General features: G+C 35.5%; 1 protein-coding gene across 2 annotated transcripts; it reads left to right on the top strand.

The window, feature by feature from the left end:
* The first annotated feature begins 8,919 nt into the window (after nt 1–8,919).
* Nucleotides 8,920–16,888, top strand: entpd3 (ectonucleoside triphosphate diphosphohydrolase 3). Of its 2 annotated transcripts, XM_056762885.1 has the most exons (10): nt 8,932–9,054; nt 10,015–10,137; nt 11,010–11,127; nt 12,121–12,280; nt 13,153–13,312; nt 13,462–13,689; nt 14,410–14,682; nt 15,018–15,128; nt 15,230–15,364; nt 16,244–16,888. In XM_056762885.1, the coding sequence occupies exons 1-10, from the start codon at nt 8,998–9,000 to the stop codon at nt 16,433–16,435; spliced, it is 1,557 nt and encodes a 518-aa protein (XP_056618863.1). In that variant the 5' UTR covers nt 8,932–8,997; the 3' UTR covers nt 16,436–16,888. The 2 variants fall into 2 exon arrangements, with proteins under 2 accessions (XP_056618864.1, XP_056618863.1); XM_056762886.1 differs by lacking the exon at nt 10,015–10,137 and having other exon boundaries at nt 8,920–9,054.
* The last annotated feature ends 1,312 nt before the right edge of the window (nt 16,889–18,200 follow it).

Here is an 18,200-nt window from a genome sequence, read left to right as displayed (position 1 = left end):
TCTAGCAGTTCTCGGTGCTGAAGTAGCAGACGGAGGCAATTAACCACATCCTTCCTCGCCGCGACCTGGCCACCTTCAGGCCGTCAACTACCCCACATCAAAAGCCGGCCTGGAAGAGAACTACAAAGCGGCCCTGACGGGGAGACCCCCGGGGGCACACCGCTGTCAAGTCACACCGGGACGGTCCCTGCCCCTTCCCACCCAGTACCTTTTCAGGGCAAGACGCCCATTCTGCCAATCACAGAATGTCCCCCCACTGACTCAGATTGTTACCCTACTTCCTCTCTTGCATTGCCTGGGGGCATGGTATCAGCTTCCCTTACTAGGTCAAATGGTCAACAGTTTATCTGATAGGGTCTTAATGGGGTATATAAACCTGGAGCAATGACATATAAAATCTCAGCCAGCTGTGTTACATCTAGCTCATGTAGCGTCCATAGGTAACAATGACGTTCACTCGGTCTGATTACGCTCAACAACGTGAATCAAATTATCCAAACACTACGTCAGCAACACTTTATATTAAGGTTCCCTTCATTAAGTATTTTTAAATGTGTTCATTAATGATAAATAAGTAATTTTCAAATGCATTATAAAGCAGTTATATCCGCAGAAATAAAAAGGGGGATTCTAACGAAATAGCTTCCAAATAGTGAGGCATTTTTAACTCACATGTTATAAATGCTTAATAAATGTATTTATTCATTATTTATTTGACTCGAAAGCAGATTTGTTATTATCTTGGTGTTGTTTGCAAAATAGGCTGTCAGACTGTATAGGGTGTTATGTTGGTTTTTCTTATTGTTGTATATTTCATAGCTTTTGTCACTTCTCAAACCACGTTGCTTACCTGATCTGATTCCGAATGTCTTAGAGTGCCCTCCAGAATGCCTTCAGATCATGATGCTTATCCAAAACAGTTCTTTCTTGCTTACCTAGATAAATTCATCAATATTTGCTCACTCTTTAACACTAAATGCACAAAGGTGGTTGTAAACTTGTTGGTTTATAATGTTTCATTAACGATAAATTACTTCCTCTAGTAAATCAAAACCAGAAAACATGTATTTATTATTTAAATTCTCCCAAAATCATACATTTAGAAGTATTGACAGCCCATGAAATTGCACTTTAAAGAAAAGAGGATGCCTGTGAAATATTAATTCAAAACTTCAAATCACCAAACTTGGAAAATAAGGTTAAGAGTTATAAATGTTAGCTAAACATGAACTGTGCGATTATATAGTGGATTCATGTGAACCATTTATGAAATATACAATAAGAAAATAATCCAACATAACATCCTACAAGTCTGACAGCCAATTTTGCGAATAAATAAGGAAGAAATACCTTTATTAAGCATTTATAACATATGAGTTAAAACTGGCTCACTATTTGGCAGGTATTTTCGTTAGAATTCCTTTTTATTTACGCAGTTATAACTGCCTTTTAATACATTTGTAAATGACTTATTAGTCATTGATGAACACATTAACAAATGCTTTATAAAGGGAACCTTAATGAAAAGTGTTACCACCACGTCATACATAGACAACCAAAAAGGAGAAGCGATTCAGGCTATCCGTCTAAAGCTACATCCACAAATAAGAAAAAGCTAAGTTAACTTTCTAATTCCTCGAGGCTTGATTAAAGAGGTTCATTTGAAGTGCTGTCGGGTCAGTTAAATTCAATAGCTTTCTTACTAAGCACATCATTATCACTTAGTGAAAAATGACCTCAGCTCTATGACTGCAGACGTGGCTTAGCTGGCAGAGATTTTAGCAGAAAATCACCCAGTGTGCATGTAACCCATTACAACAATAACATTAGCATGTTATTTCAGCCATACTATAAAACCATTTTACCCGTAAAACTTTCTGTGAAATAAAGTCCAGGTCCCTACCTAAAATGTATTAAATAACAATTAATTAACAAAAAAGAGTCATCCGCCCTAAAATATCAAATAGATGTCATAGAAAGCCTTTTTATCGCATTATTACTACACAAATTTGGTTTTAAAACAAATCAAGAGTAAACTGTTTGTGTTGCTTGAAAATTATTGCTTAATGTGGGCTAAGATATAATTCCAAGCAGGAAGTTATTTTTCAGAACTAGGGGCTATTCACATTTCACGTCTAAAACTGCACGGAAAATGCAAAGAAAAAGGAGCACGTTGCACTGCATGCGCTCCTTATTTATGAGTGGTTGCTGCACATCTACATTTTATATAGCGACTTTGCGCTTGCAAAAGTTGTGAAATTTGAGTAGCCTTTTAGGTTTTATCTGCGGTTGACCTGTTCCCAGGTCCCCATTTACAAATTTGAGAGGAATTTAATACTGTACATGTAGAATGCATTAGGGTCTCTGTCTTTTCATGAATGAAAGAGACTTGTTTCCTATTTTAATTTTGCAATATTTGCTATATTTATAAATGAATGTGTAACAATTACTTCCAAAAAGTAACAATTTTGTAATGTATTGTTTGTGACGTTACCCCCAATGCTGATTCTTGCTACTCTGAATCCTAAGACTGGAACTCTTTTTATTCCTCTACACACATTTCTATGATTTCTTGATAAGCGCACATATTTACTCTGAATAATTCAATTAAATTGATAAAAATGTCTGTCCTTCTTAACATTCAACAGACAAAACAAAATGCTTTGCTAGAAGAGGCAATGGCACGTTTAACAGGGTTAAACAGTCTAAACATGATGGATTGATAACCAAATAAAATTATTCGGCCACACTTCAGTATAGGGGGCAATTCTCGCTATTAACAAACCATTAAATACGACTATTTCCTTAATGAACTATTCATTTATTGCTTATTAATAGTTATTAAGGTATTTGTTAGGTTTAAGTATTGGGTAGGATTACGGATGTAAAGTATGTTCATGCAGAGTATGTGCTTTGTCAGTATTAATAGACAGCCAATATGCCAATAATAGACATTATTATAATAACTACACTTTAAAAGATGTCTGTCGAAATTACTGGCATCAGTGTGTTCAAAGATAAATGATCATTAACAAGTCTTTATCCTTTCAGAACAAATCTATAAAATAACAGCCTCAGGCAAAGCATTATGGGAATAAAAAATCCATTTTAAAATTTAGTCATTTAAGCGTCTGCTAAATGACTAAATGTAAACATGTAAATGTGGATTTCTGGTTCCCAGAATAAGACTTCTGCTAAATGACTAAATTAAACAATGTAAATGTCAATTTTTGGTTCCCAGAATGCTTTGCATGAGGCTGTTATTTTCTGTAAAGACAAAAACTTGTTAATGTTTAATATTCATTTATCTTTTAACAAATGGTTGCCAATAAAGTAGATGAATATAAATCTACAGTAAGTTACTGGCAACTAGCTGCACAACTACAGTAAATGCGTTTCCAGTGTAGTTAACATTGAGAATTGCCCCCTATACTGAAGTGTTACTGATTATTCTTATCCCGAGTTACAAAACAGCCTACTTACAGTTGCTTGCAACATTTTCCAAAGATGGGTGGTCCCCATCTTTGGAATTCTAGTAAATTCTAGTAAATCACAGACCGGACCTTTTTGCTCACAACTGCGCGATTGTGGCTCATTGAAATCTGCTCTTGACTTCGATGGTTTTGAGGAAGACCATTTAACTCCCAGACTAAAAATTGGACAAGTGACCAATTGTGGACCTACATTGTCATAAGTGATGTCAAACATGAAATATGGACACAGAAGTCCCAATTAGCAGATGGCGTGTCTGGCATGTAAAGGGAATGCCAAAACAAGATTTTCATTCTGTTTATCACCAGACACGCCTTTAGAAAATGAGGGGAAACGAAGCCTCAAAGAAGCCTGAATATGTTCTTGTGTTGTCCGGCACTTAGAGAAGCAGACTCATATTTCTACATACTTTATTGTTGAGGAGATGGAGAAAATGCACTCTGCTAATGATGTTGTGCACCCCAAACATGGAATCTAAGCATCTTTTCTATGTGATTGACAGCTCATGATGGAACAAACAGTGTTCTCTCTGTGGCATTGTCTGACAGCCGTATGCCCACAGAGCACTTGTTCTGCTAATTGTTGTGCTCAAAGAGATATTCTACTTCCCAACATTTACTCTTTCAGATGCCTAATGGAAGTGTTAAGGCACCGGAAAAGCCTTTGATGCATTACCAACAGAATGAATGAGACAGCTGCTTATTTGCACACATTTGGAAATATAGTTGGAACATGAATGATGTGTTCATTTTAGATGATCTAAAACGGCTGAGATATAGAAGAGATCCTACAATTTTTTTTACATATGGGACAACCTCTGGTGGTCCTTTATTCCTAAAGGAGCTGCATTTAATTGCTATTGACAAACATTCACTGCTTAAGTGTGTCACAAGGGGATCAAAGTCGAGATAAAAGCTCTTCTCACACCACATATCATAACAACAGGCAGATAATGATGAATGAGTTGATTGTTCAGATCTGTTCAAACTATGCATTGGCTCCTTATCTCAATGTGGATGATAGCATGGGCTTGAGTTTCACTTCGAATTGAATTGAATGCTATTAGTGTTTTAGTGGTTATATGACGTATTAATGTAATCAAGGGAACACCCTTCTTCTCTCCAGGATCAGACTCTTTATATTCGGCGTAACATGAAGCATGAACACCATCAAAAAGTCTTGATGAGAGGACGTGTAAAAGATGCTGAACATAAGTGTCAACATGCACTGCGGAGAGAAAAGACTTTAATAAAGCCATGTTGACGTAGGTGGTAAAATGACATTATCAGGTAGCTTCCTTTTATTTGGATTGTACAGTACAATGAAGTGACCCCGGAATCAGTTCGGTACTTTGTGAAGTTACAATTCATTGAAATGTAAAAAAACAGTGAGACTTTTCTTCATTTACAGTACATTACATTTACACATTTGGCAGACGCTTTTATCCAAAGCAACTTACATTGTATTATCCTTTACATTTATACATAGGTATTTGCAGTCCCCTGGGATCGAACCCACAACCTTGCGTTGTTACCGCTGATCTACAGACTTCTTTGAGACTTCATTGAAAAAAAAATATTGATTAATTTTAACCAAGTTGTTTTAAAGTTGACAGATGTGGTAACCACAAGTGTAGGTCATCACATGAACTATGGGCATTTTCAACTAACATATGATAACCAGAAGACTGTTTATGAAGCATTTATTTGCAAAAAACAATACTCTGATTTTAAACATTTTCAAAAATCATGTTTTTTTAAACTTATGTTTTTGTTGTGTTAGTCATCTGTTTTATTTCATTGGTTATTATTACTTAATCAAAACAACTCAACTGCAATTTGATTTATATCAATTGGAAGGCACAATAAAAACATGATTTTTGCAAATGTATCTGTTTTTTTGCAAATGAACAAATTAACTTTATTTTAAAACAAAGAACATATTGTCAGTTACTTTGCATGAAAAGTTGATAATATTGTACTAATGTTTTAAACAAATTAGTTGAAATTACTTGGTTTGATAATGTGCGATAACATTCAATAACAAAACAAGAGCAGGATCATTTTTGATGGTCAAGACCACAACTGCAGAAATATCACAATTGCTTGAGCATCTTCTGATCTGATCGGATCTGATAACATCATTAATGTCAATGGTCAATAATGTCAAAAATTACTTTTCTTAAGATTACTTAGTTGTAATCTGATTTCTTATGTTACTGCTGTGCCGGTAATAGATGATCGCAGGACTGTCAAAAAAAATCTGTCAACTAAATGAATAGAAAAGCACACAAAATCCAATTTATGACTGCAAAAACGTGAATGTCATTTTGTTTATTCATCTACATTAAATATATTTAAATTAGTTTAAATGCAAAATGAAATTTGTGAAACCCTGAAACCGCCAGCGACTAGTAGCGGCTGACGACGCAATCTCACAGTTACCATTGGCAACAGGAAATGGGCATTTCTGAAGCTTAAAATTGCTCAACTTTTTGCAAATGATAAGCAACTTTCGGGAGCGTCTAAAAGTAGGAATAAAGCAGCGGAGCTCAGAGCATCCATCTCTCATAAGTGACTGCAGGGCTTATTGACTAACCAATGCTAGGAACACCTTCTTCAACTTCATAGCAAGATAAAAGCGACACACAGCACACAATTGTTTGCTTATTAATCAAATTATTATTACTTGTGTACCTTGGGAATTGGCTCTACCAATTGAGTTACAGGAACATGTACTATGCATTTCCCATATCAAATTATTTTTATTTTGAAAGAGAGACCACAGTCAAACACTTGCCTTTCAGTAGGCCTACATGTGTGGCTACAGTACACCGAAGGTGAATAAATCTTACTGCTATCATTTCACTTTTACAAACAGAGAGCGACAGAATAAACTGCAGCAAACCCTGCGTCAACGCCGTGGATCACGTGTTTAATATTAAACCCCATTGACAAGCAAGAGTATTTTTAGGTGCAAGGTCTGGGTGTGTGGCAATGAATACAAGGAGTGCAAACCATGTTACGGTGTAGTGAGAATGGCTTTAATATGCCCGTTTTCCCTTCCTTCACTATCCTAATCTAATTCCGAATCACTGACTTTCCGGCTCATCCTGACTAATGGAGTGTCAGATCACACTTCCAGCAGCTAAAAATACACGTATTCAGCCCACCCTGTGACGAGGAGCACAATCGAATTCACATTGATTGTCTTGAGGTGTGATCCTTCATCCTTATCAGGCCAAGGTAGCTCTGGTTTGATGCGGCAGGCGTCTGGGTGGCTGGGAAGCCCCCTGTTTTTGAACGCTGCAGCGAAAGAACTCGAGAGGAATCTGACCTTAAACACAAAGAATAATTGATGAGTTCTGAATGAACACTGCGCTTTTATGTGGGATTTTGTGTGTGATCATTTTATGTCTTGCTGTGGTCCAGTAATGTGTTTGCACATTTATTCATTTAGCAGAGGCTTTTATCCAAAGCGACTTACAAATGAGAGAACATTTTGTCAAAGAGCAAAACATTATTGGTAATTTACCAAGTCATATAGGTAAACTAAAGTACATAGCTATTTTTATGACGTATTTAGAGAGAATAAAGAGAGTATAAAAACAAAAACTGTTTCATGATATGTAAAGTTTTAATAAGTTGCGAATAATCAGTGGCTGACCAATGCTGAATTTGACATACTGTATATATGATGCAATTTCCTCATGTTTATTGTTATTAGAAGCTCTTTTAAATGATTGAACTTTATCATTCCGAGCTAAGGAGCAAAATATGATTACACTACACTAAACTAATTGATGGCAAAGATGACTTAGAACTGCTTTTTATAGCGTAAATACATTTTTATCAGCAAGTATAATCAAGTATATATCAAGTGGTCAAAAAAGTGGAAGTTTCGGTTGAACAAAGTTCAGCTATAGTGTTGTTCAGCTGGTAACATTTTCATGTAGCAGATGCTTTTTTCCAAAGCTAAGAAAATCCAAACTATATAACAGTATTCAACTAAACTGGTTCGTCTTTGCAAACAGGGTAAAAAATTGACCTTTTTCACATTTCTGGGTTTTTCAGTGGCGGACGTCGTCATAGTTGGGTAAACGTCTATAGCAGTGAATGGGAGACTAGCAAAAATATATTTTTTGCTTTCTCATTTGCTCACATAGCAAAAAATACTCAACGATAGTGTTTTTACTACTTTTGACAAAAAAGTCTGATATCGACAGTCAAAAGATAGAATGATGTCAACGTTAAAGTGATATTTCACAGACAAAAGAAAATTTCCCCATACTCCTGATTGAATATTACTTTTTTCTTTTCGAATAATGCAGTCAAAGTTATAATACCACACATCAGTGCATGCATCGATAATAGAACTGTTCTACTAGGCACTGTGATCTTAACAAAGGTCTTCTGAATCAATGCATTTGTTTAAGAGAAATATCAGAAGATCTTTGTTAAGAAAACCGTCTTGAACCGTTCTTTGATCGATAGATGCAGTTTTTGGAGCTTCAAAAAGTCAACGCCCATTCACTCCCGATGCTGATGATTGTTGCAAGGATCATCAAAGGCTTGTGGAAAAGGTCCATTATAGCTGGTTGAGATCTGAGATGGTTGATGGTTTGATGTTTTTGCATTCACAGTGATGTGCGTGTGTTCATGTGTCAGTGGGGATTCCATGTTGAAATATGATGATGACCAGTTTTTTCCAAATGGATTAATCCCTCATATATGCTCACTGAGCAAATGTATATGGTAAAAGTGGATTGTAATGTTAGTGTCAATATGTCTCTCATGTGGTCTATGATCCCCATGATCCTAGTCACCGCTTTTTCTTTCATTCTCAGGTTACTGTAAAGTGCCCCATTAGGACCAGGCATAAACATTTCAATCTGACCATGCAAACAAAATGGCATTTTCAAATGATATTACAAGCTACTTAAGTACTTAATGTGCAATGGAAAGGAGAAGAGAAATTATTTTACTCCTAACAGGCCAATGGGATTTCTTTAAGTATAAATTATACTGTAAAACCATTTTTGCAGTTTTTAACATAAGGGACATAATTTATTAAAAAGTGCATGACAGTAAAATGATGTGATGTCATTTGCTTTCTTAGGGTAACTCAAACTACACATTCTTCGGTTTGACTAAATGGAATTAAATAGATAAGAATTGAACTGAATTGAATGGAATGGAGGACACGACACAATTTTCTCCAGAAATATGTTGGAGGTATAGCAGTATGTGAGATACTGTGCACGTTATTCGTATGTTTTCAAAAAGATCAATAAAGTCTCATTGCATTATTAACATCCATGTAAATGTAATTGGGTGTGTTGTGACCTATGGGAGGAGTTTCATATGAAATTTAATGGAAAGCCCTTTGCTCCTCCCTTGCTGTCTTTTCAGCATGCTTATTCACACACAAACATAGACGCATACACACCCGACATCACCCACAATCTCACACTCTCACGCTCTCTCAACTCAGTGTCAGTACAGAATGATTCATAAGGAGTCTCGGTCTTCAGACCAGCTTACAGCAGCTTCACGCAGAGGGGTAAGCCAACTCACCTTTAAACTTTACTGCATGAATTTAACCCCAATAAACTATGGTGCTTGCAAATATGGCCAGGTGCATGAATTTTTGGTGCATTTAGTATTTGATTTTATAGATTTTAGATTTTAGTGTCTTTCTTGTCATGATGTCATGCAAGAAACAAATTTGAATTTGTGTAAAGGATTGGTTTTAAATAATTGATTTAATAATTGATGTCTGCGTAATTGTATTTATTTATAAGTGTAATTATTATTTTATTAGATTGATATAAAAGGTTTGCCTCTAGACTGTATTACAGTATCAAGCATTTGATCCACTTTTGTTGAACATGATTTGGTTATCTGCTAATCAGTTATTGCCAAAGGCTAAAGGCATAGTACTTAGAATAGCAAGTGAATGAAGGCGTAACTTTATGATAGCACAGAAACAGGATTATTCTGACATTGGAATGATTCGAGAAACTAACCGCAGACATCTCATAATGTCAGATTAAACTGAAAAACAAAACTGTAATAACTCTTGGGGTACATGATGTATCCAGAATGAAATACACATATAACTGTGTAAGGTTCATGAATGGGTTTGTAACGGACAAATTTTCACTGAAGTTTGGAGTTATACCACGAATTACAGTGGGTTTGGCAGTGTATTAAAGCTTCCCAAGATAAACCTAAATAATGCAAAGGCGACAGATGTGTCTGTACATGTCAGTGAAAATGTTTGCTTTTTCTTTTAAACAAGCGCTGAGAATGAGGGCATTTTAAAATAGAATATAAAGGCTCTGGACAAGAGAAAGTTTCTGATCATTCATAACAGGTTCCTCAAATTAATTTATTGGTTTCTGGGTTTAAAGCACCAATATACAGTACATTAGATATTTAAAAAAAAGTTGTTTGTGAAACATTAAATTGGGGTTTGGAGTGAGTCTAATTTGGTTTGTTTCATGTTTTTTGATTATAGGCGATGATGTCAAAAGTGGCAATAGCTTTATCCGCTTTCTTTCTGCTGGCCAGTATAGCGGTCATCATTAGTATAGCAGTTGTACAAACTCATAAGAAGACTCACCTCTCCCCTGGACTGAAGGTAACATTATTTATAAAAACATTCACAATATTGATTGTGTACACCATACCAATTACAGATATGTATATTCTTTGCAATTCTATATTTTCCACATAAATGATTTGCCTCAAAGACGACTCCCCAATGTGGTTTCGGGTATGGTTCACTGCCTGTCCCTATACATCTCGGTAACTCCCAGATACTTTAAGCGGGTTGACAGGTCACATGTCCATGTGACAATTTTTTAAACAAGGGATTTTTCATATTTGAGTCCGGGCTCTCTTCCTAATTTTGGATTTCCATTTATATTTTCTTATGTAATTTCTTAATGTGTTTCAAAACAATGACATAACAAAACAACATTTTGTTGTGTCATTGAGTACCATTATTCAGTGATGAATGGCAAGTAAAATGCGCGACATGACTACACATGACATGGCTTTCTCATACTGCTGCTTAAATGACCATATTCCTTGAGATTAAAACAAACACTGTTTTTGAACAGCAAATCTGTTTTTCTCTTTATCCTTAAAGGATCTCAAATGATTATCACCGTTGATGAAATTATTTATTACACTATAATGCTGTATCTTTCACCAGGAAGCCACTCCTAAAATCTTAAAATACCTGATCGATTTGATGACTCATAAAGTCAATCCTCCATTACTTTCAGAAAGGAATAATGTTTTTATTTTGCTTGTTTCAGAAGAGCTTCAGGCAGCTATACAATTCTCTTCTGTCAGTCCCACACCATGACAAATTGCTATTCACTATAATGTATCTTGTAGCCAATATAAATGAATAAGCTCTTTATCACTTTGTGATACCCAGCGTTTTACCAGATTCTTTCTTTGAAGATTAAATAATGTTCATTTTTGCTTGATTCTCTGCAGTATGGTATTGTATTGGATGCAGGCTCCTCCAGGACTACGATATATCTCTATGAGTGGCCCGCTGAGAAAGAAAACAACACTGGAGTTGTGAGAGAGACAATGAAGTGTCAGGTTGAAGGTACAAATATATTAACTTAAACTCATATTCGGACACGGTAACCCAAATGTATTTGCGGCACCTTACAATGAATATGATTTTATGACTTTACAGTTTCGTTTTATTTTTCAAATATTAGAGAAACAAACCTGCTATAATCCCTATTAGATATGTTACATTAATGCAATAAGCCCATAGAAGTCCTGCTGTACTTCTGGTGATTTAAGCTACACAAGCACACACACGCCACACATGAAGGACATAAAACTAACCGTTTTAACTTGAATCTAACATTAAAATATCACAGCATGAAAAGTAGCTGTAAAAACATCATATCTGTATGAAAGGATTTTCCTGACTTGGGGCAGGATCATGACAGTATCACTTGTTTTGTGTGGATAGAAACACATTATTGTCGGTCACAACATAATGTGCTTTCTCTCCGGTCTCGTCTATGTCCCCGCCATATCGTTACCTGATTAATTTTCTTATTATGGTTTCATGTCCCTCACCTGTCCCCTGCTTGATTACTTCCTTATTTAATGCCCATGTATTTTCTGTCCTGTGCTCGTTTGTTTTGTATTACCTTGCATTGCTCGTCTGAGTGTTTATGCTTGGCGAAGCTTTTGGAAATCGTTCCTGTTCCTCAAATCTAGTCTAGTCTAGCCTAGTCCAGTCCAGTCCAGTCCAGTCAGTCTATGTCAAGAAATAGTTTTAGTAAGAAATATCATATTAGTTTAGTCCAGTCTATCGTTATGTTCCTGTTTAGTCTGTGATTATTATTATTATTTATTATTTTACCCCACCTTGGGTTTTGTTTTGAGTTTATTTACTTATATTAAAGTCTCATTTGTTACCGTTCCTCTGTCTGCGTTTGGGTTCTGTCCAAGTATCGTGACAAGTTCTGCATTTGTTTGGAATTCTGTTATTCTGTTTTAATGCTCCATTTTTCACATTTATTTTTACATTTTACCCAAAACGTATATGTGTATAATTTTATAATGTCATTTGAAGGCCCTGGGATTTCAGATCTACGTTTAGACACTGCTAAGGACAAGACGACGTGGGACAGTTTTAATCTTTGCATGACGGAGATAACCAAGGCCATTCCAGCCAAACAGTACAGTCAGACGCCTGTGTTCCTCGGAGCAACAGCAGGAATGAGACTTCTTCAGTAAGAGTGACTTCAACATCATCTATTCCTCCTGGTCACTGAATAAATATATTACTTTTAAAAATGAATGGTGAAGCCAATAACCATGACATTAATTGATATAACAGCATTATATGAGAGTTAAATGATTAAAAATGATATTGCATTAGATAAAAAGACTATGACACAAAGCATAGTGGGAGCATACCATTTAGAAGTATAGGGTCATTAAACTTTAGGAGCATTTCAATATTATGAAGTGTTTCTCTTGATCATACAAAACTAACCCATTGCTTGAACATTATACTGCAATTAGTTTTGAAGACCGAAATTAAATAAAACAATTTATAAATAATAGTGCAAATATGTTAGTTTACAAAAAACATAAAAATTATATATATAGACAAAATATAAATAAGTGAGAAACAAATTAAGGTGCATCACGATGCCATAGATTAAGAACCATTTTGGTCTAAATGGTTCCATAAATAATGAATAATCTACAGCTCTTCATGGATTAAAGGATTTTAGAGCATGACGCGGAAACCAAGTACTGACAGACACAATGTTAGTTTCATCAGCAGGTTTCAAACATTGATCAAACGGACTGGAACTAAACGATTTTAATGCACAACTTCAGAATCAAGTATTCAACAGACCATGGTATAAAGAACCTTTAACATCCAAAGAAATGTTCTGTTTTACAAAGAGGTTTGTTGTGGTGTAAAGGGGTTCTTCAGATTATAAAGGGTAAGAAAGAGATGGTTCTATAAAGACTCTTTGATTAAATGGTTATTCTATGGCATCATGGTGAAAAACCCTTTAAAGCACCTTAATTTTTAAGAGTTAAGTGACTTACAAACAGTAATGTAAGTTTACTTTTTTTTACAAAGACAAAAAAATCCAGAAAGGTCCAACACTATCCTGAGAAGCATGCAAAACTACCTCATGGGTTATCCTTTCAACTTCCGTAATGCTTCCATCATGTCCGGGCTGGAAGAAGGTCTTTACGGATGGATCACTGTCAACTACCTGATGGGTAATTTTCTCGAGGTCAGTTCTCTGACTCCTTCACCAGCTTTTATTATTTTATTACTCACAGTGATCGAGATTCTGAGATCACTCATATTTTTTTATCAGAGCTTGATCTATTCTTACAGTTTTGTGGCATACCATTTTTTAAACTTTAGTCTGTTTTATAGAAAACTCTATGGGATGCCTGGGTACATCCTCATGGAGCTAAGACCGTTGGCTCATTGGATTTGGGTGGAGCCTCCACCCAGATTGCCTTTGCCGTCCCTGATGATGCTGAAGGAGAAGACATTATCAAGGTTTCACTCTATGGCTATGACTACAACATCTACACACACAGTTTTCTCTGCTATGGGAGAAATGAAGCTGAAAAGAGAGTGTTGGCCAAACTTTCAAAGGTACATAACAATCATGTTTTCATATGTAATAATCTTTCTTCTGTTCCTGCTTTATATTAACATTATTAACACATATTGACATTGAACTTCCCATTTGTTGCCATTGGAACCTTAAATAAATTCATGGGCTACATAAATATATATAAATTATTATTCATGATGATAAAAAGGATGCATTAATGTTGTGTGTCTGTGCTTTGAAATAAAAATTATAGCTTCTCCATCTCGATTTAATACCCTCTGTAATTATGTGGAGACAAAATGCTGTAAAACCTGTCTAAAAAACATTACTGCTGATGCTGAGAGATGCATTTAACCCCTTTACTTAGGCTTAATACTGCCCCGAACAAGCCACGTCAATGCTTTTACAGGCTACATTGTCATCAGTTATTCAATGTAGGGTTGAAATGGAAGGATGGATTACATTAGGATTTTTTTGTATTTGCTTTTTGGTCAATGTATGACAAGAAAATTGCTTACTGGATGTCTTCAGAGTTTTTCAGTCAGCTAATTGCAGTAAAATTCATTTACAGTGACGTCTAGACTTGAGATGATCATTAACGGTGTCAATTACTGTAGTCCATGACCTGGCTGAATTTGCACCAGCAGCCATTTTGGTGGCAAGGGTTAACTCATATATTTCATCCAACCGTAATTGTATAAACTGCTGCATGCTGGATCATAAGCATCATTGCCTCAAACAGACATCTCTCTTTTAAGGAATCAAGTAACTGGTCTAATGTGAAGAATCCGTGTTATCCTGCTGGCTACAACATCACAATTACTGCAGAAGAGATTTTTGGCAGCGAGTGTACAAAGAACCAAACTACTTCGAAGTACACCCCCACACGAAAAATCACTTTCTATGGACAGAGTAACGCAGAACAGTGCAAAGTCCTTGTCAGGAGCATCTTTAACCTGACGTCCTGCCAGGAAGGTGAAAACTGCTCTTTTGATGGAGTTTCTCAACCACAACTTAGTGGAGACTTCATGGTAGGTGCTATGATGTCTAACTAAATACTGTCTTATATCTTAAAGGTTTAAGGGAAATTCTGGGGTGAACTTAAAGGTCAAGTTTGTAAAATACCTGAGGTGTATATAGATAGAAATTGCTTATTTTAAGGTAATAAAAGCATAACATTTTATTGTGTAAGGTCTTTATACACCTCTGAAGACATAGTTATGTATATTATATTGCATTTATGTCCTTAATAAAACACATTGCACCCTTAATAATGGTAGCAGTAAGGCAGATCTATTACTTTACATTGACCATTTAATACTTTTTAAATGATCTTTTTTACAAACTAATTTGTTATTTTGTTCAGGCCTATGCAGGGTTCTACTGGGCTGCCTTCTCGCTTAATGTGACGGGTTCAAAGAGTATGGAGTCATTTAATGTAAACAGGATGGAGCTCTGCTCAAACAATTGGAAAACTGTGAGTGTCAACCAACTGTAACATGACATAAAGCAGAAACTTTATTGTGTTACATTTGTGGATGTGTGAAAAAACAGGCATGTTTCCTTTTTTCCATTTAGCTAAAAGAAAAGCATCGGGGCAAGGACATCCATGTGAAGTCCTATTGCTTCTCAGCAAACTATGTGCACACTATCCTGGATGACGGATACAAGTTCAACACTGACAACTGGAAAAGTCTCAATTTTCAGAAAGAGGTACATAATGTTTTCCGTGTTACACATGAGCTATTTATTGTCTATTCATCTTTTTCTTTTTTTTAATTGTTGAATGGTTGTGTAACTTTGTCGCATTTAATTTTAGCCAAGTAACAGTTCTTCTACTGGTAACCCAAAATAATACTTACTAGACATACTTTATATTCTCTAGCAAATTTTTTTACTTGTTATTTCTTGTTATCAGAAATAATCTGCAGGGACTCTTTGCAGATATGAACCGGAAGTTAAGTTTGGGCTAGAAAAGCGTGCATTAAGCATGCAGTAACGTTTGCTTACATTGTTGCTTTTAGACCATCTATAACCAATTTAGGACCAGCTTAAACTGCCTGAAACCGGGTGCCATGCTTCAAAACATACCTCCCCAACATTTTTCAACAGCAAAATAGAAAGAAAATACTTTTTAATTAGAGAGAGAGAGTTACAAAGAAAGTATTTCACCAGCAATTATTTGTTGTCTTTTGTTTTTTGTTTAGGGAGTAAACAGATTTATAAATAACTGCACAAATGGGAATCTGCCAGTTTACAATAAATAGCCGTTTATCAATGTAACACATCTTATCGGGCTGTCATGAAATTCAAACTTATTGTAAATCAGTTTTGCCTGTAAATACCGCTAGAAACCTCCTCAATTTACGTCATAAAAATGTATAACAGGAAAAAAAAAATAGGCTAAGATTACTTAATTATTTGTTAAAATATTTTACAAGTGAACATGCAAAAGTCTATAATATTTTAATAAGTAAACTGCACCTGCAATAATTGTGTATTTTAAGAAATTAAATTTGGTCATAGATAGGGATTTGGGCTAAAGAATAAGATTTACAATCTCCAGTGCTTATGACTTGCTGTGTTTCATAGGTGAACAAGACCAGTATAGCCTGGTCCCTGGGCTACATGCTCAAACTTTCCAACATGATTCCAGCAGAAGGGAAAATCCTCAAGCTGCCCATAGACAATGTTCTCTTCACTGGACTGCTTCTCACGTTCTCGGCTCTGACCATTATCACCCTCATGTACCTTCTCATCGCACTGGCACGCTACTGTTACTGAAGTTTGTGACCTGACCTCTGCTTCTTCTTTACTGAGTTCTCATCTGATGGACTTGTGTCCTGCATAGGCAGGTTTTGTAAGTCAGGTGAGATCCTGATGTGTTGTTGCAGATGAACCTGCTAGAGATGGATCTTTAATTTTGGAGCCTGGAGGCACTGTTTTGAAGGTCCAGCAGTGCCGAGGTTTAAAAAAATACCTGAATGTTATTCAGTGTGATGGCTATTTAAAGAGATGTGTGTTATTTGTAATAAATGTAAAAAGAATCTGAACTTTAAGAGGGAGTGTAGAGGTATCCAAGCCGTTGCAGTGAATTTAAATGAAAACTACAGAGTAAACTGTTTTATCTTAGAAAAAAACTAGAATGGTCGTGACGTTGTTTGTGTATTGTAATGTTTGTCTCACTGCACTGCATCATTGCCTTCATATCTAATACAAATTGTATTTCTGCATGTGCTCTTCAGAACATGTTGTCTTTGGATGAAATCTGTCATTGTAATCTAAATAAATGTTATGGTTATGAATTGACAGTGAAGTCTAAACTGTTGATTTATTCCATTTAAGCTACAGCCGTCATACACAACACTATAAATAAATAATATTATAACATAAAGAACCAGTAATCTTCAAATGTATACATATTATCTGAAATGTGTTAAATGCACTGTGTGTGTCTACCTGAAGAGAAGAGCATTATTCACTGCCATTTTAATGACAAAACCAGCATAACATCTGTGTTTTGCTTTCAAAAGAATAAACGAAAAAGTTTTTAGAAAGTTTTATTTTTGTCCCAAAACCATGTGAAACATTTTGCTAAAGGCAGTTTCTATTCAGAATAAAATACACTGTAACAAATGTACAACAGAAAGCATGCACAACCATAAAATCTTAGTACTAATTTCCCCTTGCTTTTTCTTGTTCGCTCAACTTTTTAGAATAGAAGTTGTATCGATTTAAAACAACTAATTGGAGAAACAATTTTTTTAATTAAACTAATTTAGGATTATCAGTTTTCTGGAGCGGTACAAAAAAGTATACTCAAGTCATTAGTTGTCCCAACATTTACCTTACGAACAACATATTTTTTTTTTGACTAAACATAAATGAAGAACATACATTGGATATTTAAAAATAAACAAATATCTTAAACTTATTCTCTGCCTCTAACAGACCAAAACTTTGACCAAATATCTGTTTGAGTGAATTGAGTGCATTTAAACCAATGTTGGAGTGTCACGCACTTACATCTCAACATAAACACCCCAACTGGTAGACAGGTTAACAATTCTAAATCAACGTGTAACATCCACGAGTAACAAATAGCTGTTCGGTGCTAGAACAAAACATAATACATCTCGACCTGACAATGAACAGATTAAAACACAAGGAATATAAAGGGACGAGAGAATGCAGATCAGGTGTGGTTGCAATAATGAGTCTCAGGTGCGGGTGTAATCAAAGATGGGGATGAACTGGTGCAAAGGATTATGGGGAGTGTAGTCTGACTGTTAAAGGTGTGGTGAAAATGAATCCATGAGGTGAAAACACATGCAGGGAAAGCTGGTAGGGGAACACAAGGGGGCAGACAGGACCGTTACTGTTAAACCATAAATTAAGCCAGCAAGAACTAAAACACTAATCTTTAAAAGAAAAACAAATAAGAAACACAATATGCTGCAGTGCATATTGGGAACTTTGTAACTTTTGCTATATTGTTTGTTCAGAATAAACTTGTTTGTAAGTGAGGCAAACTTTCTGCTGCATTTTG

Source organism: Triplophysa dalaica, chromosome 12, assembly GCF_015846415.1.
Source record: "Triplophysa dalaica isolate WHDGS20190420 chromosome 12, ASM1584641v1, whole genome shotgun sequence".
Classification (NCBI taxonomy): domain Eukaryota; kingdom Metazoa; phylum Chordata; class Actinopteri; order Cypriniformes; family Nemacheilidae; genus Triplophysa; species Triplophysa dalaica.
Note: the sequence above shows the minus strand (reverse complement) of the source record. Positions and strands in the feature narration are given on the sequence as shown.